The 22918-nt window shown below is 47.5% G+C and overlaps 1 protein-coding gene across 2 annotated transcripts in view; it reads right to left on the bottom strand.

Annotated features, from left to right (window-relative positions):
* Window positions 1–19968, bottom strand: part of CBFA2T2 (CBFA2/RUNX1 partner transcriptional co-repressor 2) — a 161434-nt gene extending 141466 nt beyond the window's left edge. For both annotated transcript variants that reach the window (XM_033186119.1, XM_033186120.1), the window contains exon 1: window positions 19758–19968. In XM_033186119.1, the coding sequence (XP_033042010.1) occupies window positions 19758–19791 (34 nt within the window). In that variant the 5' untranslated portion in view covers window positions 19792–19968. The remainder of the gene's footprint in view (window positions 1–19757) is intronic.
* Window positions 19969–22918: the final 2950 nt, after the last annotated feature.

Genomic DNA, 22918 nt, shown 5'->3' with positions numbered 1-22918 from the left:
CCAGACCAAAGGCAACACCTGTGCCAAGGTACATGCTATCCTTAGGTATATATGACTGGAGAGAGCTGGAAAAGCAATCAATTAGCTCTTCTCCTTAGTCTCACCAGCTGTGTTTTCGTGATGACACAGTATCTGTCCACCTGCTCCCACAGATGGTACAGCTGCAGTTAAAGTAAAACACCTGGACTCCATGCAGTTTATCAGAACAATGTTAGCTGTAGATCAGACAAGCCCAGGTCAGCATTTCCATCTTATCACCCAGATTATTAAAACAATGGTAGCTGTAGATCAGGCAAGCCCAGGTCAGCATTTCCACCTTATCACCCAGATTAAAACCAACACCATTTTAAACTATAGGATGCTAAAATATGCCTTTTATTCCCAAAACACAAATACAACAATTTTAAGTTACAATAATAATGTGAGAGAGTTATTATTGTACCAAGATAAATGTCAGGAAAAAATTTAAAAAGAATTGATCAGAGTGTAACAATCCTAGATTACAAATTTGGTTGTTATTAACCACTTCCCCAACTACTTAATTTAGAACATCTATAGAAGATAACACTAGCAAAACAAGCTCATTACTTCCTAGCCGTCACAGCTTCATAAGCATGGTAGTGTCAATACCAGTAAATATGCTAAATGAATGGATAATGCTAAATAAACAGAATATGAAAAATAAGAATTTCTTCCTAGTTGTATACTTTATAATTGAGAAATGTTTTCTTGTCCCCCTAGAGCCTTAAATCGACTTAACCTATACTTAAATCCTCAGAGAAGTGTCTCCCCATTAAGAAAGACTCATCAATATTGGTAAACTACCTGGGATGGCAGGTGAAAATTTGTGTGTGTGTGTGTGTGTGTGTGTGTGTGTGATGGCAGGTGAAAGTGTGTCTGTGTGTGTGATGACAGGTGAAAAATGTGTGTGTGTGTAAAGTAAAAACAGTGATTATTTCCTGAACAAATAAACAAAAACACTCATGAGGTAATAAATGATTTTATGCCATAGTACAGAAGTTAGTTTGAATGTTGAAAAGTTACTTAGGATATTTCTCTTTTTTTGTTTTTGAGATGGAGTCTTGCTCTGTTGCCAAGGCTGGAGTGCAGTGGCATGATCTCAGCCCTCTGCAAACTCTGCCTCCCAGGTCCAAGCACTTCTTCTGGCTCAGCCTCCCAAGTAGCTTGGAATACAGGTGCGTGCCACCACGCCCAGCTAATTTTTGTATTTTTAGTAGAGACCGGGTTTCACTATGTTGGCCAGGCTGGTTTCGAACTCCTGACCTCCAGTGATCCAGCTGCCTTGGCCTCCCAAAGTGCTGGGATTACAGGTATGAACCACCAAACCTGGCCAATTTAGGACAGTTCAATGGCTTATCAAAAAAGTAGTATGATATGTTGGAAATTAGAGATGCCCCAGGACTGTAGTAAATATACAGATATGAGAGCTTAGCTACCAAGACAATATAGCATTATGAGGTATCTAAAACAAAGGGCAATCAAATGAAAGATATATTCCTCAAGTTTAACATCAAATCAGACATCTGCCTCTCCTCTCTACCTCAGTGAGTGTTAATCTCTTTCCTTAATACTTTCTCAGTTATCTCCGTTTATCACTTTTATCACAAACTGTGCTATATCAAAATAGTTTTTGCTCGCCATAACTCTTCAGCTAATTAGAATTTTTATTTATTTATTTATTTTTGAGATGGAGTTTTGCTCTTGTTGCCCAGGCTGAAGTGCAATGGTGTGATCTCGGCTCACCACAACCTCTGCCTCCCAGGTTCAAGCGACTCTCCTGCCTCAGCCTCCCAAGTAGCTAGGATTACAGGGACGAGCCACCATTCCCGGCTTTTTTATTTTTAGCAGAGATGGGGTTTCTTCCGTGTTGGTCAGGCTGGTCTCGAACTCCCGACCTCAGGTGATCCGCTCGCCACAGCCTCCCAAAGTGCTGGGATTACGGGTGTGTGCCACCGCGCCTGGCTCAACCAACTACATTTAGATGATCTTTGTCAGGTTTAGACATCCTCTGAGACACCAATGCTCCTCAAAAGAGTCTTCAGGTTACCTCTAAGAGAATTATTTAGGAACCCTGTTACTGAAAATGAAGATTCCTGGACCCTACCCCAGACCTTCCAGGATTTAAATATCCAGGGGGTGAACCTACATTTCACAAGCTTACCAGATGATTAGAATACACACCAACGTGTATACCGTACACACAGTTGTCCCTGAGTATCCATGGTGGGTTGGTGCAAGAAATCCATGTGGATACCAAAATCTGCCAATGCTCAAGTCTCTTACATAAAATGGTATAATATTTTCATATAACCTGCCTATACCTCTAATATTGTTTATTTAAATCATTTATTTTCTGAGACAGAGTTTCGCTCTGTCGCCCAGATTGGAGTGCAGTTGAGCAATCTCGACTCATTGCAACCTCCACCTCCCAGGCTCAAGCGACTCTCCCGCCTTAGCCTCCTGAATAGCTGGAATTGCAGGCGCATGCCATCACACTGGGTTAATTTTTGCATTTTTAGTAGAAATGGGGTTTCACCGTGTAGGCCGGGCTGGTCTTGAACTTCCGACCTCAGGTGATCTGCCCACCTTGGCCTCCCAAAGTTCTGGGATTACAAGCATGAACCATGGTGCCCAGCCACAATCTATATATATTTTTTCCTGAATAGTTTCAGTCCATGGTTGGCTGAATTCATGGAGGCAAAACCCACAGAAACAAAGGGCCAAATGTTATTTTTTCTTTCCTTAATCATTATTTAATATAAAGCTACATTTACCAGTTCAATTCACCTTCATTACTGGAAAACTGAGACACGGGCCAGGCACAGTGACTCACGCTTGTTATCCCAGCACTTTGGGAGGCTGAGGTGGGCAGATCACAAGGTTAAGAGATCACGAGGATGCCGGGCGCGGTGGCTCAAGCCTGTAATCCCAGCACTTTGGGCGGCCGAGACGGGCGGATCACGAGGTCAGGAGATCGAGACCATCCTGGCTAACCCGGTGAAACCCCGTCTCTACTAAAAAATACAAAAAACTAGCCGGGCGAGGTGGTGGGCGCCTGTAGTCCCAGCTACTCGGGAGGCTGAGGCAGGAGAATGGCGTGAACCCGGCAGACGGAGATTGCAGTGAGCTGAGATCCGGCCACTGCACTCCAGCCTGGGAGACAGAGCGAGACTCCGTCTCAAAAAAAAAAAAAAAAAAAGAGATCACGAGGTTTTTTTTTTTTTTTTTTTTTGAGACGGAGTCTCGCTCTGTCACCCAGGCTGGAGTGCAGTGGCCGGATCTCAGCTCACTGCAAGCTCCGCCTCCCGGTTCACGCCATTCTCCTGCCTCAGCCTCCGAGTAGCTGGGACTACAGGCGCCCGCCACCTCGCCCGGCTAGTTTTTTTGTATTTTTTAGTAGAGACGGGGTTTCACCGTGTTAGCCAGGATGGTCTCGATCTCCTGACCTCGTGATCCGCCGTCTCGGCCTCCAAAGTGCTGGGATTACAGGCTTGAGCCACCGCGCCCGGCCAGAGGTTTTTTTTTATATATTTTTAGTAGAGAGAGAGAGTTTCTCCATGTTCATCAGCCTGGTCTCAAACTCCTGACCTCAGGAGATCCACCCACCTTGGCCTACCAAAATGCAGTGACGTGCCTGGCCTGACAAATTCATTTTCTGTTTGGTTTGGTCTGCTCTGTCTCCAACAAGAGCCTACTTCATTATCTCCCAACTTATCTACCTAGTCCATAGACTGGCTTAGAGCAGGCCTTTGACAATGTTTAATTTTGCTCCACAATGGCATTTCAATTCCTTTGTCATTCTGAGAAAAATACTAACAGCATGGGAATTCGGTGCATGATCATTAACAGTAAGACATTAAAATCAAAATGCAGGCGGGGTGCGGTGGCTCACGCACTTTGGGAGGACAAGGCAGGCGGATCACAAGGTCAGGAGATTGAGACCATCCTGGCTAACACAGTGAAACCCAGTCTCTACTAAAAAGACAAAAAAATTAGCCAGGCATGGTGGCATGCGCCTGTAGTCCTAACTATTTGGGAGGTTGAGGCAGGAGAACTGCTTGAACCTGGGAGGCAAAGGTTGCAGTGAGCTGAGATTGCCATACTAGCCTCCTTGGTGCTCTGTAAACATATCAAGCATGTTCCTACCTCAGGGCCTTGACACCCGCTATTCCCTTTGCCTGGACTGCTCCTCTGCAGACATGGTGAAACCCCGTTTCTACTAAACATACAAAAATTAGCTCGGCGTGGTAGCACACAACTGTAATCCCAGCTACTGGGGAGGCAGAGGCAGGAGAATCGTTTGAACCTGAGAGGTGGAGGTCATAGTGAGCTGAGACCGCACCACTGCACTCCAGCCTGGGTGACAGAGTGAGACTCTGACTCAAAAAAAAAAAAAAAAAAAAAAAAACAACCAAAAGGCAGGGCACAGTGGCTTACACCTGTAATCTTAGCACTGTCGGAGGCCGAAGCAGACAGATCATCTGAGGTCAAGAGTTTGAGACCCGCCTGACCAACATGGTAAAATCCTGTCTTTACTAAAAATACAAAAAAATTAGCTGGGCATGGTGGCTGGAGCCTGCAATCCCAGCTACTCAGGAGGCTGAGGCAGAAGAATTGCTGGAATCTCGGAGGCAGAGGCCACAGTCAGCCGAGATCAATCACACCACTGCACTCCAGCCTGGGCAACAGACCCCCTCTCGAAACAACAACAACAACAACAAAAACCGAAAAATACCAAGTACTCATCAACACCTAAATATATTAAACAGGTACAACATTCTTTTTTTTTTTTTTCTGGGACGGAGTCTTGCTCTGTCACCCAGGCTGTAGTGCAGTGGCGCGATCTCGGCTCACTGCAAACTCCACTTTCTGGGTTCAAGCGATTCTCCTGCCTCAGCCTCCCAAGTAGCTGGGATTACAGGCGCCTGCCACCATGCCCCACCTAATCTGGCCAGGCACGGTGGCTCACACCTGTAATCCCGGCACTTTGGGAGGCCAAGGTGGGCAGATCACAAGGTCAGGAGTTCGAGACCAGCCTGGGTGAAATCTCTAATAAAAAATACAAAAATTAGCCGGGCGTGATGGTGGGTGCCTGTAATCCCAGCTGCAATTGGGAGGCTGAGGCAGGAGAATCGCTTGAATCTGAGAGGTTAAGGTTGTAGTGAGTGAGCTGAGACTGTGCCACTGCACTCCAGCCTGGGAGACAGAGACTCTGTCTCAAAAAAAAAAAAAAAAAATGAAGGTCTACAAAGCAGCACTGTTTTCTTCATGACTGTATGCCCTATACCTATCTCACAAAGCAGAGGCTCTTCAAAAAGGTTAAATACTAACAACAACAAGTTGTTAGTCTGGACAGGATGCGTAATAAACGGAACTCTCACAGGCTGCTGATGCAAGCATTGGCTGATACAACTCTGGAAAACTTTTTGACAGTAGCAACATCTACTAAAGCTGAACATATTTACGCTGTATGTCCCTCCAATCCCACTCCTAAGCATACACCCAACAAAAAGACATACATACGTGGCCGGGCGCAGGGGCTCACGCCTGTAATCCTAGCACTTTGGGAGGCCGAGGCGGGTGGATCAAGAGTTCAGGAGATCGAGACCATCCTGGCTAATACAGTAAAACACTGTCTCTACTAAAAATACAAAAAATTAGCCGGGGCAGTGGCAGGCACCTGTAGTCCCAACTACTCGGGAGGCTGAGGCAGGAGAAAGGCATGAACCCGGAAGGCAAAGCTTGCAGTGATCATGCCACTGCACTCCAGCCTGGGCAACACAGCGAGACTCCGTCTCAAAAAAAAAAAAAAAAAAGACATACATACGTACATACAAGAATGTTCCTTGCAGCTTTTTTCCTAATAGTCAAAAACTGAAACAATTAGAATATACATCAACAGCGGAATGGACCAACTGTGGTATATCATTGTAATAAAAATCTAGACAGAAATGAGAATGGACTATTATTACTAACACAAGAACATGTATCATTACTGTTGAGCAAAAGAAGCCAGATATGGAAGAATGCACATTATATGACTCTATACGAAGTTCAAAAAGAATAAAGCAAAACTAATGAATGGTGATAGAGGTTAGGATAGTGGTATTACCCCTGGGAGAAAGAGGGACAGTGACTTGCAAGTAAGGAGGTGGGCTTCTGAAATAGTTGCTGTTAACATTTTCTTTTACTTTCTTTTTTTGTTGAGAGGGAGTCTCACTCTGTCGCCCACGCTGGAGTGCAGTGGCCCGATCTTGGTTCGCTGCAACACTTGCCTCCCAGGTTCAAAGGGTTCTCCTGCCTCAGTCTCCTGAGAGGCTAGGATTAACAGGTGCACACCACCATGCCCAGCTAATTTTTGTTTTTTGAGACGGAGTCCCACTCTGTCGCCAGGCTGGAGTGCAGTGGCGTGATCTCAGCTCACTGCAACCTCCCCATCCTGGGTTCAAGCGATTCTCCCGCCTCAGTCTCCCAAGTAGCTGGAACTACAGGTGCACGCCACCACACCCAGCTAATCTTTGTATTTTTAGTAGAGACAGGGTTTCACATGTTGGCCTGGCTGGTCTCAAACTCCTGACCTCAAGTGATCTGTCTGCCTTGGCCTCCCAAAGTTCTGGGATTACAGGCGTAAGCCACTGTGCCCAGCCTTCTTTTTCTTGAGACAGGGTCTTGCTCTGTAGCCCAAACTGGAGTGCAGTGGCATGATCACGGCTCACTGCATCGTCACAACTCCTGGGCTCAAGTGATCTTCCTACCTCAGCCTCCTGAGTAGCTGGGACTACAGGCACGCACCACCATGCCCTAATGTTTTATTTCTTGATCTACATAATAGCGACACAGATATGATCACTTCGTGAAAATTCACTGAGTTGTACATTTATGATTTATGCATTTTGTCTGTTTAATAAAAAGTTTATGGCCGGGCGTGATGGCTCACACCTGTAATCCTTTTTGAAAGACAGTCTTTTTTCTGTTACTTTTCTCTTTACATAAACCTTTTTTTTTTTTTTTGAGGCGGAGTCTAGCTCTGTCGCCCGGACTGGAGTGCAGTGCCGGATCTCAGCTCACTGCAAGCTCCGCCTCCCGGGTTCACGCCATTCTCCTGCCTCAGCCTCCCGAGTAGCTGGGACTACAGGCGCCCGCCACCTCGCCCGGCTAGTTTTTGTATTTTTAGTAGAGACGGGGTTTCACTGTGTTAGCCAGGATGGTCTCGATCTCCTGACCTCGTGATCCGCCCGTCTCGGCCTCCCAAAGTGCTGGGATTACAGTTTTTTTTTTTAAGAGTTTTGCCGGGCGCGGTGGCTCAAGCCTGTAATCCCAGCACTTTGGGAGGCCGAGACGGGCGGATCACGAGGTCAGGAGATCGAGACCATCCTGGCTAACACAGTGAAACCCCGTCTCTACTAAAAAAATACAAAAAACTAGCCGGACGAGGTGGCGAGCACCTGTAGTCCCAGCTACTCGGGAGGCTGAGGCAGGAGAACGGCGTGAACCCGGGAGGCGGAGTTTGCAGTGAGCCGAGATCTGGCCACTGCACTCCAGCCTGGGCGACAGAGCGAGACTCCACCTCAAAAAAAAAAAAAAAAAAAAAAAAAAGAATTTTGTTCAAACAGTGTGGTACTGGTACCAAAACAAATATATAGGCCAATGGAAAAGAACAGAGGCCTCAGAAACAACACCACACATCTACAACCATCTGATCTTTGACAAAACTGACAAAAACAAGAAACGGGGAAAGGTTTCCCTATTTAATAAATGGTGCTGGGAAAACCGGCTAGCAATATGTAGAAAGCTGAAACTGGACCCCTTCCTTATACCTTACACAAAAACTAATTCAACACGAATTAAAGACTTAAATGTTGGCCGGGCGCGGTGGCTCAAGCCTGTAATCCCAGCACTTTGGGAGGCCGAGACAGGCGGATCACGAGGTCAGGAGATCGAGACCATCCTGGCTAATACGGTGAAACCCTGTCTCTACTTAAAAAAATACAAAAAAACTAGCCGGGCGACGAGGCGGGCGCCTGTAGTCCCAGCTACTCGGGAGGCTGAGGCAGGAGAATGGCGTAAACCCGGGAGGCGGAGCTTGCAGTGAGCTGAGATCCGGCCACTGTACTCCAGCCTGGGTGGCAGAGCAAGACTCCGTCTCAAAAAAAAAAAAATAAAGACTTAAATGTTAGACCTAAAACCATAAAAACCCTAGAAGAAAACCTAGGCAATACCATTCAGGACATAGGTATAGGCAAGGACTTCATAACTAAAACACCAAAAGCAATGGCAACAAAAGCCAAAATTGACAAATGGGATCTAATTAAACTAGAGAGCTTCTGCAGAGCAAAAGAAACTACCATCAGAGTGAACAGGCAACCTACAGAATGGGAGAAAATTTCTGCAGTCTACCCATCTGACAAAGGGCTAATATATCCAGAATCTGTTACAAAGAACTTAAACAAATTTATGAGAAAAAAAACAAACAACCCCATCAAAATGTGGGCGAAGGATGTGAACAGACACTTTTCTAAAGAAGACATTTATGCAGCCAACAGACACATGAAAAAATGCTCATCATCACTGGTCATTAGAGAAATGCAAATCAAAACCACAATGAGATATCATCTCACACCAGTTAGAATAGCGATCATTAAAAAGTCAGGAAATGACAGATGCTGGAGAGGATGTGGAGAAATAGAAATGCTTTTACACTGTTGGGGGGAGTGTAAACTAGTTCAACTTTGTGGAAGACAGTGTGGCGATTCCTCAAGGATCTAGAACTAGAAATACCATTTGACCCAGTGATTCCATTACTGGGTATATACCCAAAGGATTATATATCATGCAACTATAAAGACATATGCACACGTATGTTTATTGCAGCACTATTCGCAATAGCAAAGACTTGGAACCAACCCAAATGTCCATCAATGATAGAATAGATTAAGAAAATGTGGCCGGGCACGGTGACTCACACCTGTAATCCCAACACTTTGGGAGGCTGAGGCAGGCGGATCACGAGATCAACAGATCGAGACCATCCTGGCTAACACGTGAAACCCCGTCTCTACCAAAAATACAAAAAGAATTAGCTGGGCATGGTGGCGGGCACCTGTAGTCCATGCTACAGGAAAATGGCATGAACCCGGGAGGTGGAGCTTACAGTGAGCCGAGATCACGCCACTGCACTCCACCCTGGGCAGCAGAGCGAGACTCTGTCTTAAAAAAAAAAAAAAAAGCGGGCCGGGCGCGGTGGCTCAAGCCTGTAATCCCAGCACCTTGGGAGGCCGAGACGGGCGGATCACGAGGTCAGAAGATCGAGACCATCCTGGCTAACACGGTGAAACCCCGTCTCTACTAAAATATACAAAAAATTAGCCGGGCGAGATGGCGGGCGCCTGTAGTCCCAGCTACTCGGGAGGCTGAGGCGAGAGAATGGCGTAAACCCGGGAGGCGGAGCTTGCAGTGAGCTGAGATCCGGCCACTGCACTCCAGCCTGGGCGACAGAGCGAGACTCCGTCTCAAAAAAAAAAAAAAAAAAAGCGGCCGGGCGCGGTGGCTCAAGCCTGTAATCCCAGCACTTTGGGAGGCCGAGACGGGCGGATCACGAGGTCAGGAGATCGAGACTATCCTGGCTAACACGGTGAAACCCCATCTCTACTAAAAATACAAAAACTAGCCGGGTGAGGTGGCGGGCGCCTGTAGTCCCAGCTACTCGGGAGGCTGAGGCAGGAGAATGGCCTAAACCCGGGAGGCGGAGCTTGCAGTGAGCTGAGATCCGGCCACTGCACTCCAGCCCGGGTGACAGAGCGAGACTCCGTCTCAAAAAAAAAAAAAAAGAAAAGAAAAAGGCTGGGCTCTAGGCCGGGCGCGGTGGCTCAAGCCTGTAATCCTAGCACTTTGGGAGGCCGACTTTGGGAGGCGGATCACGAGGTCAGGAGATTGAGACCATCCTGGCTAACACAGTGAAACCCCGTCTCTACTAAAAATACAAAAACTAGCCGGGCGAGGTGGCAGGTGCCTGTAGTCCAGCTACTCGGGAGGCTGAGGCAGGAGAATGGCCTAAACCCGGGAGGCGGAGCTTGCAGTGAGCTGAGATCCGGCCACTGCACTCCAGCCCGGGTGACAGAGCGAGACTCCGTCTCAAAAAAAAAAAAAAAAAAAAAAAAAAAAAAGAAAAAGGCTGGGCTCTAGGCCGGGCGCGGTGGCTCAAGCCTGTAATCCTAGCACTTTGGGAGGCCGACTTTGGGAGGCGGATCACGAGGTCAGGAGATTGAGACCATCCTGGCTAACACAGTGAAACCCCGTCTCTACTAAAAATACAAAAACTAGCCGGGCGAGGTGGCAGGTGCCTGTAGTCCCAGCTACTCGGGAGGCTGAGGCAGGAGAATGGCGGGAACCCGGGAGGCGGAGCTTGCAGTGAGCTGAGATCCAGCCACTGCACTCCAGTCCGGGTGACAGAGCGAGACTCCACCTCAAAAAATAATAATAATAAATAAATAAATAATAAAAATAAAAAAATAAAAAATAAAAAGAAGGGCTAAGAATATAGCTTCAATTACTTAGCCAGACCAACTTAGCACGGGAAAATTAATGGGGAGCTTAATTTAAGCAATTGGCTGGGGAATGCAGGAGCTAAAACCATCACCTCTCCCGGCACTTTTCCCTCACCATTCTGAATTTCCCTCATCTCAGCTACTTCTACCTTTAGTCCCAGACATAAAGTTAGTTTAGCTCTAGGGATATAAGGCCATAATGAATAAATCTGTGTTGTTTAAATGTCTGTTCTCATGTGGCTTTGAAAAATTAAAAGCAGCCGGGCGCGGTGGCTCAAGCCTGTAATCCCAGCACTTTGGGAGGCCGAGACGAGCGGATCACGAGGTCAGGAGATCAAGGCCATCCTGGCTAGCATGGTGAAACCCCGTCTCTACTAAAAACACAAAAAACTAGCCGGGCGAGGTGGCGGGCGCCTGTAGTCCCAGCTACTCGGGAGGCTGAGGCAGGAGAATGGCGTGAACCTGGGAGGCGGAGCTTGCAGTGAGCCCAGATTGCGCCACTGCACTCCAGTCTGGGCGACAGAGCGAGACTCCGCCTCAAAAAAAAAAAAGAAAAATTAAAAGCAGGCATGACCTCTGCATGGAGATGGCTAAATTAACAAAGAAATAAGGGAAACATTTGTAAGAGAGGAAAAGGTCAAAGTAGTGTATCAAGGGAGCTGTGCTATGCCTGATATTAACATTTCACTGGAGCTGCTACAGAGGTCAGATTACATATTTGTCACCATCAGCTAATTTGATTGAAAGGTCTAGCCAACTCCAAAGCTATAAATTCAGACAGAAGGATACCAAGCTCTGGGTTATTCTGAATTTGTATTTCGATTTCTGCATTTAATTACAACACAAAATAGAAGGGTAAAATCAAACCTTAAAGAACCACATTGCAAAGTAAAGCTTCATTGCATAGTCTACACTATATTTGATGATCCATATTTGACAGCTCCTCATGGAGCCATGCAAAATTAGCATGGACATTTCTTGGGCTTTTGATGTTCACTGCCATCATCTGCTTCACTGCTAAGATCAGGAAACATATGGGATGAATTGTTAAAGACTGCTGAGAGTTTCTGTTGCCTTTTTTAATTCATTTCTAAGGCCAACTTAGGATACCCCTGAACAAGGTCTCGTATAGCTGTCTTTAAATCATATCCCACTTATTCGGACTTTCTTTGAGACAGAGTCTTGCTCTGTCACCCAGGCTGGAGTGTAGTGGCACGATCTTGGCTCACTACAACCTCTGCCTCCCAGGTTCAAGTGATTCTCCCACCTCAGCCTCCCAAGTAGCTGGGATTACAGGCATGCGTCACCATGGCTGGCTAATTTTGTATTATTATTAGAGACAGGGTTTCTCCACGTTGGTCAGCCTGGTCTCCAGCTCCCGACCTCAGCTGATCCGCCATCCTCAGCCTCCCAAAGTGCTTGAATTACAGACATGAGCCACCGCACCCAACCTGGACTTTTTTAAAATAAGAGTTGTTGGCCGGGCGCGGTGGCTCAAGCCTGTAATCCCAGCACTTTGGGAGGCCGAGACGGGCGGATCACGAGGTCAGGAGATCGAGACCATCCTGGCTAACATGGTGAAACCCCATCTCTACTAAAAAATACAAAAAAACTAGCCGGGCGAGGTGGCGGGCGCCTGTAGTCCCAGCTACTCGGGAGGCTGAGGCAGGAGAATAGCGTGAACCCGGGGGGCGGAGCTTGCAGTGAGCTGAGATCTGGCCACTGCACTCCAGCCTGGGCGACAGAGCAGACTCCGTCTCCAAAAAAAAAAAAAAAAAATGGCCGGGCGCGGTGGCTCAAGCCTGTAATCCCAGCACTTTGGGAGGCCAAGACAGGCGGATCACGAGGTCAGGAGATCGAGACCATCCTGGCTAACACGGTGAAACCCCGTCTCTACTAAAGAATACAAAAAAAACTAGCCGAACGACGTGGCGGCGCCTGTAGTCCCAGCTACCTGGGAGGCTGAGGCAGGAGAATGGCATGAACCCGGGAGGCGGAGCTTGCAGTAAGCTGAGATCCGGCCACAGCACTCCAGCCTGGGTGACAGAGCGAGACTCCGTCTCAAAAAATAAAAAAAAATAAATAAATAAATAAATAAAATAAAATAAGAGTTGTTAGGGAAAGAAAGTTGAAGAAAGATTATGGGAAATATCTCAAGCTCTGGGCTCCTCTAGAACACATGTCTAAAAACCCCTATTCTAGCAAAAAGAAGCCATGCGATAGAGGGTTAAAAAAGAAAGTGGGTTTTTAGCTGGGTGTGTTGGCTCACGCCTGTAATCCCAGCCCTTTGAGAGGCAGAGGCAGGTAGATCACAAGGCCAGGAGTTCAAGACCAGCCTGGCCAAGACGGTGAAACCCCATCTTTACTAAAAATGCAAAAATTAGCCAGGCATGGTGGCAGGCGCCTGTAGTCCCAGTTGCTCGGGAGGCTGAGGCAGAGAAGTGCTCGAACCCGGGAGGTGAAGGTTTCAGTGAGCTGAGATCACACCACTGCACTCAGTCTGGGCAACAGAGACTGTCTCAAAAAAAAAAATGGGTTTTTGGACACTCAATGTATAATGAATGAACTTGACACCAAGATTAAACTAGTTAGGAAGAGTGAATCTACTACTTATTAACTGTATGATCTTGGACAATTAAATTCTCTCTTATTTCTTTTTTATTTATTTTTTCTGAGATGGAGTCTCGCTCTGTCACCCAGGATTTATCACTAAAACAGAGATACTCTCTTCTAAGTTTGATCTGTAATTAAATGAGATGATTGATATACATAAAAAATGCCCAGCAGAAAATCCAGCTAAGACTTTTTCCTAAAAGAATTCAACTATAGGCCGGGCGCGGTGGCTCAAGCCTGTAATCCCAGCACTTTGGGAGGCCGAGACGGGCGGATCACGAGGTCAGGAGATCGAGACCATCCTGGCTAATACGGTGAAACCCTGTCTCTACTTAAAAATACAAAAAACTAGCGGGCCACGAGGCAGGCGCCTGTAGTCCCAGCTACTCGGGAGGCTGAGGCAGGAGAATGGCATAAACCCGGGAGGCGGAGCTTGCAGTGAGCTGAGATCCGGCCACTGCACTCCAGCCTGGGTGGCAGAGCAAGACTCCGTCTCAAAAAAAAAAAAAAAAAAGAATTCAACTATACTTAAAGTCATACTAGGCTGACATATCTGCTTATTGACTCATTTCAAAAGTTCAAGTTATGGTACCCCAGCCCCTAAAATTTCAGATAGCCTCAAGGCCCTCAAGGGGCCAGGGACAGAAACCAGAGACAGAAGCAAAAAGCTACTTAACCAGCCTTAATAAAATCCAGAAACAGGGTCTGTCACATGTACAAACACTAGTTCACGTCGCACATGTAAACTATTAGTACAGCATTATGAGACCCCTTCCTTGGTAATCTTACCAAAGCGTAAACAATAACTAGAGTGATTGTTCCTCATTAGCCTCCAAGCTTTCAGGAATTTGAAGTAAATCTTTACAAAAGAATGGTCACTTTCTATGAGATTCAAAACAATACTCTAAAACTAAGGAACGAGAACAAAACTGGCGGGTGAGAAACCTTACTTCCCCACCTCTTCCTCCTATTTTCATTACCCTGGAAGAGGTGTGAACTTAGTGAATTAACTCACCTTGATCTCAATGCTGCACTCATTCATTAAGCACTATCATTTAAACCATTCTTCCTGCCTAAAAGTCTAGACTCACATAATCTATACAACATTTAACACTTGAGAACAAGCTTAAAGTCAATCTCTCTGCTTATTATTATTTTTTTCTTTCTAGACGGAATTTCACTCTTTTGCTCAGGCTGGAATGAAGTAGCGTGATCTCAGCTCACTGTAACCTTCCGCCCCCTGGGTTTAAGGGATTCTCCTGCCTCAGCCTCCTGAGTAGCTGGGATGATAGGCACCCGCCACCACACCTGGCTACTTTTTGTATTTTTTTTTTTTTTTTTTTTTTTTGAGACGGAGTCTCGCTCTGTCTCCCAGGCTGGAGTGCAGTGGCCGGATCTCAGCTCACTGCAAGCTCCACCTCCCGGGTTTACGCCATTCTCTCGCCTCAGCCTCCCGAGTAGCTGGGACTACAGGCGCCCGCCACCTCGCCCGGCTAGTTTTTTGTATTTTTTTAGTAGAGACGGGGTTTCACCGTGTTAGCCAGGATGGTCTCGATCTCCTGACCTCGTGATCCGCCCGTCTCGGCCTCCCAAAGTGCTGGGATTACAGGCTTCAGCCACCGCGCCCGGCCTACTTTTTGTATTTTTTAGAAGAGACGAGGTTTTGCCATGTTGGCCAGGCTGGCCTCGAACTCCTGACCTGAGGTGATCCACCCGCCTCATACTAGGCTGACATATCTGATTATTGACTCATTTCAAAAGTTCAAGTTATGGTACCCCAGCCCCTAAAATTTCAGATAGCCTCAAGGCCCTTAAGGGGCCAGGGACAGAAACCAGAGACAGAAGCGAAAAGCTACTTAACCAGCCTTAATAAAATCCAGAAACAGGGTCTGTCACATGTACAAACACTAGTTCACGTCGCACATGTAAACTATTTTACATAAATAAAAAAATACTATTTTACATAAAAAACTATTTTACATAAATATGTAAACTATTTTACATATTTATTTACAAATAAGCCTTTGGAAAAGGCTCCCAAAGTGCTGGGGTTACAGGTGTGAGCCACTGCGCCTGGCCATCATTATTTTTTATTATTTTGAGACAGGGTCTCTCTCTGTCACCCAGACTGGAGTGCAGTGGCGCTATCACTACAGCTTCTACTACTTGGGCTCAAGTGATCCTCCCACCTCAGCCTTCCAAGTAACTGGGACTACAGCTGAGTGCCACCACCATCACTGCCGACCTCTCTGCTGTCTCTGAATCTGTATATAAGAAAACTATGGCCGGGCGCGGTGGCTCAAGCCTGTAATCCCAGCACTTTGGGAGGCCGAGTCGGGTGGATCACGAGGTCAGGAGATCGAGACCATCCTGGCTAACACGGTGAAACCCCGTCTCTACTAAAAAATACAAAAAACTAGCCGGGCGAGGTGGTGGGCGCCTGTAGTCCCAGCTACTCGGGAGGCTGAGGCAGGAGAATGGCGTGAACCCGGGAGGCGGAGCTTGCAGTGAGCCGAGATCCGGCCACAGCACTCCAGCCTGGGCGACAGAGCGAGACTCCGTCTCAAAAAAAAAAAAAAAAAAAGAAAACTAGGCCGGGGTGGGCGCAGTGGCTCACACCTGTACTCCCAGCTGGAGTGCAATGGCGCAAAATCTGCTCACCGTAACCTCCGCCTCCCAGGTTCAAGCAATTCTCCTGCCTCAACCTCTTGAGTAGCTGGGACTACAGGCATGCGCCACCATGTCCCGCTAATTTTGTATTTTTAGTAGAGATATGGTTTCTCCATTTTGGTCAGGCTGGTCTCAAACTACCGACCTCAGGTGATCTGCCCGACGACTCGGCCTCCCAAAATGCTGGGATTACAGGCATGAGCCACGGCACCCGGCCGAGAGGACCACATTTAGAGGAGCAGTGATCTTCAAACAAGGGACAGAGTCAGCTAAGGGCAACACCCACAAGACGGGGGCAGGAAAATAAATGTCATAACCTCAAAGGGGAAGGAAGCTCATTGATGTAGTCCATGTAGGTAAGTCAGCTTCCCAGGGCACAGGATAGGGTGAGAAAAGATGTAAAGTAGACCTAGAAGAGCAAACGAAATGTACCTACTCAATGTCAGATAAGTCTTTCTGGTGCACTTTCCGATCTCTTCTGTAATCCTAATGGATAAGTGCCAGATAAGGAAAGGGATACTCAACACGATCATTCTCACCCCTTTTGAATAGTAATGCACAGGTCCTATCTACTACAAAACATTTGTAACCAAGTTTTTCACTAGTAAATATGGTCATTTACCATTCCACTTGTAACTGTTTAGACTTTCTTGAAGGTCCAACGATTATACATCTTTCTCGACACTAATGAACTTCCCACTTACCTTGCTAGGCAAAATAAAATTACAAAAATGCAAACATCGTCATAACACTCAAGGAGTTTATAATTCAGAAGCTTATATTCTTAGATAACTAAGAAGGCAGAATGAGGTACATGCCACAGAGAGAAAGGAAAGGCCTGTGGTACTGTGAAAAGTTCTTGAACAGGCTTCTTTGCCATCTGGCCCCTGCCAGGAACAACTCCAGCCAGAATTCACTATTAACAAGGTATACAAGTTTCTATCAGGTTCCCTGTAGGTCCAGATCTGATGAACTACTCAACAAGCCCTCAACTACCTTCAGCCAGTAGAGTTCACCCTTCCTCCTCCCGGGAAAAGCCTCCCTTCTCCTTTAAAGCCTGGTTCAAATGTCACCCCCTTAGCTGGACCTTACCTGGACTCTCAAGGAACAATTAGTTATGCCCCCTCTGCCTTCCCAAAAGCCTTATGCTTAAAGAACTTAAAGCATTTTATCGTTACCTGTTGACTTGTGCAAGGCCCTCCTAGACTGAGACCTTAAGTCAGATGGTATGCCCTCAGCCACTAACAACCACCAGAACAGAATGTGTCAAGTACGGTTTTAAGTAATTTACATATATTAACATATATTAAGCATCATAATAAACCTGCAAATGGGGTAGAAATTTTATCTCCATTTTTCAGATGAGGAAAATGACGTGCACAAGAAGGTTAAGTAATGAGCCTAAAGTCTCAAAACTTGTTAGGATTGGTCCCCAGGATTTTAACCTCAACACAACTCCAGAATTAGATTTCAAAAGTTTAGAATTTCAATTTTAACCATTACATTTTATTTTATTTTTTTTGAGACAGAGTCTTGTTGCGTTGCCCAGGCTGGAGTGCAGTGGCATGATCTCGGTGCACTGCAACCTCCGCAGTATCTTTCAAGCAATTCTCCTGCCTCAGCCTCCCAAGTAGCTGGGACTACAGGAACACACCACCACGCCTGGCTAATTTTTTTGAATTTCTAGTAGAGATGGGGTTTCACAATGTTGGCCAGCCTGGTCTTGAACTCCTGACCTCGTGATCCGCCTACCTCAGCCTCCCAAAGTGCTGGGATTACAGGCATGAGTCACCATGGCTGGTTTTTTTTTTTGTTTTTTTGTTTTTTTTGAGATGGAGTTTTGCTCTTGTTGCCCAGGCTGGAGTGCAATGGTAGGATCTCAGCTCACTGCCACCTCTGCCTCCTGGCTTCAAGCAATTCTCCTGCCTCAGCCTCCTGAGTAGCTGGTACTACAGGCCGCCGCCACCACAGCCAGCTTCTTTTTGTATTTTTAGTAGAGATGGGGTTTCACCATGTTGGCCAGGCTGGTCTCAAACTCCTAACCTCAGACGATCTGCCCACCTCAGCCTTCCAAATGCTGGGATTACAGGCGTGAGCCACCGTGCCTAGCCATTACATTTTAATTCTACCGAATAAGCTAGATTTTCATCAGAGCAATAAACCTAATGGATTGAGAAGGTACTACTACAAGATCAATGATCTCCACCCCAAGAGGTATTGTTAAATTTCACCAATAGGTGTGGAAAGACAATATTGGAACTGCTACTTCCATTTAGTTCAGCTCATCCTTCTGTAAAATGTCTATTTTTGTATGTTATAAAACATACCTAGGACGGGCGTGGTGGCTCACACCTGTAGTCTCAGCTACTTGGGAGGCTGAGACAGAAGAATAGCTTGAACCCAGGAGGCGGAGGTTGCAGTGAGCTGAGATCACGTCCCTGCACTCCAGTCTGGGTGACAGAGCAAGATTCCGTTTCAAAAAAAAAAAAAAAAGTCCTTTCATTTTACAGAGACACTGCACCTTTGCAGGCCTAGAAGTGTAATCACTATCTGCCTCTTTAGTTGGAAATTTCATGAGAAATGGATCAAACCATCAAAAGCAGTAACTGTAAGCTGGGTGTATCTACTTTTTCTATCTTCAATCCAACATTTAATGGGTGCAAAAAAAAAAAAAAAGGCTTAAAGCCCCCCTTTCACGTGTTTAAGGACATCAGCTCTGAGACTAGTACTCAGAGTACCTTCTGTTACTCAGTTTCATCCTCTGCAAAATGGGCATCCTCGAATGTCTTACTTAGGATGTCACTAAGATTAAACAATAAAAAAACATGCAAAACATGTTTATCTGTTTCCTCATTTACTATGTCTCTCCCCTCTCCTAACTAAACTCAAAACCCCAGTTTGGTCTATCTTGTTTATTGTTGTATTCCCAGGGCCTGGAATGGTATTTTTAAACTTACTAAAATAGATGATTTAATAAATATTAAGTGACTAGAAAACAAAATGGTGCTCAAAAAAAGTTGGCTATTATAATTACAGTAATGACAAACAATTAAAATTTTATTGTTCTTATTCAGAGAAGCCACCCTTCCCCCAAGGATCTCACACATCGAGGAACACTAGATAAATGCTGGAATGGCTAAATGGAAGTAAGAATAACAATTAGATCATGGAGCAGGACTAACAGACAACAAAATAAAATCTTAAATACACGGCTAGAGCCTAATTTCGGACTTCTCCGAGTGCGGTGCACACTAGATCAGATTAATAAAAGATGATTACAATAATGACAGTTTTCACAATTGTGTGTGCGCCAGGGTCGGTGTCAAGCGTTTTACTGGCTTCACGAAATCCAAGAACCCTGGGGGAGGGAGGGAACCCGCTCCACACTCCCATTTTGCAGATGGGGGAACTGAGGCACCGGGAGAGAGAGCCAAGGTCACTACCTGCAAATGGGGAAGCCTGGATGTAAAGCCAGGCAGCCAACCCCTGAGCCTGCGCTCAAACAGGCCCTCTGAGGGGCCATTCTCGTCTCCTCCAACCCTCAACATCGGGTGGGTGTAGTATTTCCCTCAAGAGCCGGACTTCATGGCCCCAGCGCCGGGAGAACAAAATGATTCTGGTCTGCCAGCAAGTCCCATGGACGCCGGCCCGACCTAGGCTCCGAGGCCGAGGGCCCCAGTTTCCCTCACACCGTGAACCCCGAGCTCTTCGGGCGGCGCAGGGAGCGACGGGGTGGCCTCAGGAGCCCGGTAAGGCCCGCCCCGCTGCATGACCTTGGATCCGCCGCCCCGCTTCAGGCCTCAGTTTCCACTCCCGGCCTCGCGCCCGAGGCACTCGGAATCACCGCGCTTGTGGAGCCGCAGGCCCTCACACGCCCCCCTCGGGCGCCCGCATTCACGCCCCACTTACGCTGGAAGGCGGCCGCTCCAGGGACGCCTACCATCGCCGAGCGCCGCCACCGCGCACCGCCCGCCTCGACCCGCGACACGGGTCCCTCGCAGGCGCCGCCCGCCTCGACCCGCGGCCGGGGTGCCTCGCAGGCGTCGCCGCGAGATCTGCAGCCGCCGAGCCACTACCACCTCCGCTGTCGCCGCCGCCGTTAGGCCGCGCGCCGCCCCGCCCCCGACTGCCCCCGCCCCGCCCGCCGGGCACGCCCCCGCCGCGCGCTCTCGCCGCCAGGCCAAGGCACGCGGAAGCCCGGCCCTAAGACCAGCTCCCATTAAGCCCCGCCCCCTAACCTGGCCCGCCCCTTCCGCGGGAACCGACCGACGAATCCCGACGCATCCTGCTTCTCAGACCTGCCCCCTCGGCATCACGCGCGCCCGTCACGCGCACGGCCCACTTTCTAGCTCCAGGCTTCCCGGTGTGGCCAGGGCAGCGGCCCAGGCTCGGGGGCGGAGTCCTAGGGGGAGGGATTACAATGAGTGGCAACGTCTCACCTGAGTTCTCCAGGTACAGGCCTGGCTTTTGCGCATGCCTTTGAGCGAGCCAAAATGTTTTTGGCCTAAAGTGTTCTAAGTGCCTAAAATTTCATCATCATAATATTAATAACTGTTGGCCGGGCGCGGTGGCCCACGCCTGTTATCCTAGCATTTTGGGAGGCTAAGAAAGGAGAATCACTTGAGCTCGGGAATTTGAGACTAGCGTCTGTATTAAAATAAATAAATAGGCCGGGCGCGGTGGCTCAAGCCTGTAATCCCAGCACTTTGGGAGGCCGAGACCGGCGGATCACGAGGTCAGGAAATCGAGACCATCCTGGCTAATACGGTGAAACCCCGTCTCTACTAAAAAATACAAAAAACTAGCCGGGCGAGGTGGCAGGCGCCTGTAGTACCAGCTACTCGGGGGGCTGAGGCAGGAGAATGGCGTAAACCCGGGAGGCAGAGCTTGCAGTGAGCTGAGATCTGGCCACTGCACTCCAGCCTGGACGACAGAGCAAGACTCCGTCTCTAAATAAATAAATAAATGAATAAATAAATAAATAAATAAATAAAAATAAAAAACAGGCCGGGCACGGTGGCTCAGGCCTATAATCCTAACACTTTGGGAGGCCGAGGAGGGTGGATTACCTGAGGTCAGAACTTCGAGACTAGCCTGGCCAAACGCTGTCTCTACTAAAAATACAAAAATTAGGGCCGGGCGCAGTGGCTCAAGCCTGTAATTTTAGCACTTTGGGAGGCAGAGACGGGAGGATCACGAGGTTAGGAGTTTGAAGACCAGTCTGGACAATAAGGTGAAACCCCGTCTCTACTTAAAAAAAAAAAAAAAATTAGCTGGGCGTGGTGGTGCGTGCCTTTAGTCCCAGCTACTCCGGAGGCTGAGGCAGGAGAATCGCTTGAACCGGGAGACAGAGGTTGTGGTAAGTCGAGATCATGCCACTACACTCCAGCCTAGCGAAAGAGCGAGACTCTGTCTCAAAAATAAATTATTATTATTATTTTTCAAACAGTTTAAAAAAACACGAGGTTCTTATGCAAAGTAGAATAAACACATATCAATGATTTTACTTATTAGTTAAGAAGGGAACCAATGAGATGAAAAGACTGGTTCAAAGGAGAATTTGAGGAAGGGGATTTACATAATCAGTCTGTAAAATCATGTACTTTCTCTTAATGGTATATATCCCATTTGCCGTTTTGCATTTACTTCTCTCATTCTTAGATTGCTGTCTATCTGCTTCTACGGACCTCAAATTTCATAAAATTTTTTGTTGTTTGTTCACTATTCTATCTCCAGTGTCTGCGACAGAGTTGGTACCCCATAAATATCTGTTAAATACTCTTTTGTTGGCCAGGCCGAGTGGCTCACACCTGTAATCCCAGCACTTTTGGGAGGTGGGTGGATCACCTGAAGTCAGGAGTTGGAGACCAGCCTGGACAACATGGTGACACCCTGTCGCTACAAAAAAATACAAAACAATTACCCAGACATGGTGGTGTGTGCCTATAATCCCAGCACTTTGGGAGGCCACAGCGGGTGGATCACCTGAAGTCAGGAGTTCAAGACCAGTCTGGCAACATGACAAAACCCTGTCTGTACTAAAAAATACAAAAATTTGGCCGGGCGCGGTGGCTCAAGCCTGTAATCCCAGCACTTGGGAGGCCGAGACGGGCGGATCACGAGGTCAGAGATCGAGACCATCCTGGCTAACATGGTGAAACCCCGTCTCTACTAAAAAATACAAAAAAAACTAGCCGGGCGACGTGGCGGGCGCCTGTAGTCCCGCTGCTTGGGAGGCTGAGGCAGGAGAATGGCGTAAACCCGGGAGGCGGAGCTTGCAGTGAGCTGAGACCCGGCCACTGCACTCCAGCCTGGGCGGCAGAGCAAGACTCCGTCTCAAAAAAAAAAAAAATACAAAACAATTACCCAGACATGGTGGTGTGTGCCTATAATCCCAGCACTTTGGGAGGCCACAGCGGGTGGATCACCTGAAGTCAGGAGTTCAAGACCAGTCTGGCAAACATGACAAAACCCTGTCTGTACTAAAAAATACAAAAATTTGGCCGGGCGCGGTGGCTCAAGCCTGTAATCCCAGCACTTTGGGAGGCCGAGACGGGCGGATCACGAGTCAGGAGATCGAGACCATCCTGGCTAACATGGTGAAACCCCGTCTCTACTAAAAAATACAAAAAACTAGCCGGGCGACGTGGCGGGCGCCTGTAGTCCCGGCTGCTTGGGAGGCTGAGGCAGGAGAATGGCGTAAACCCGGAGCGGAGCTTGCAGTGAGCTGAGACCCGGCCACTGCACTCCAGCCTGGGCGGCAGAGCAAGACTCCGTCTCAAAAAAAAAAAAAATACAAAACAATTACCCAGACATGGTGGTGTGTGCCTATAATCCCAGCACTTTGGGAGGCCACAGCGGGTGGATCACCTGAAGTCAGGAGTTCAAGACCAGTCTGGCAAACATGACAAAACCCTGTCTGTACTAAAAAATACAAAAATTTGGCCGGGCGCGGTGGCTCAAGCCTGTAATCCCAGCACTTTGGGAGGCCGAGACGGGCGGATCACAAGGTCAGGAGATCGAGACCATCCTGGCTAACACAGTGAAACCCCGTCTCTACTAAAAAATAC

This window comes from Trachypithecus francoisi, unplaced genomic scaffold (genome assembly GCF_009764315.1).
Source record: "Trachypithecus francoisi isolate TF-2019V2 unplaced genomic scaffold, Tfra_2.0 Lachesis_group21, whole genome shotgun sequence".
Taxonomy (NCBI): Eukaryota; Metazoa; Chordata; class Mammalia; order Primates; family Cercopithecidae; genus Trachypithecus; species Trachypithecus francoisi.
Note: the sequence above shows the minus strand (reverse complement) of the source record. Positions and strands in the feature narration are given on the sequence as shown.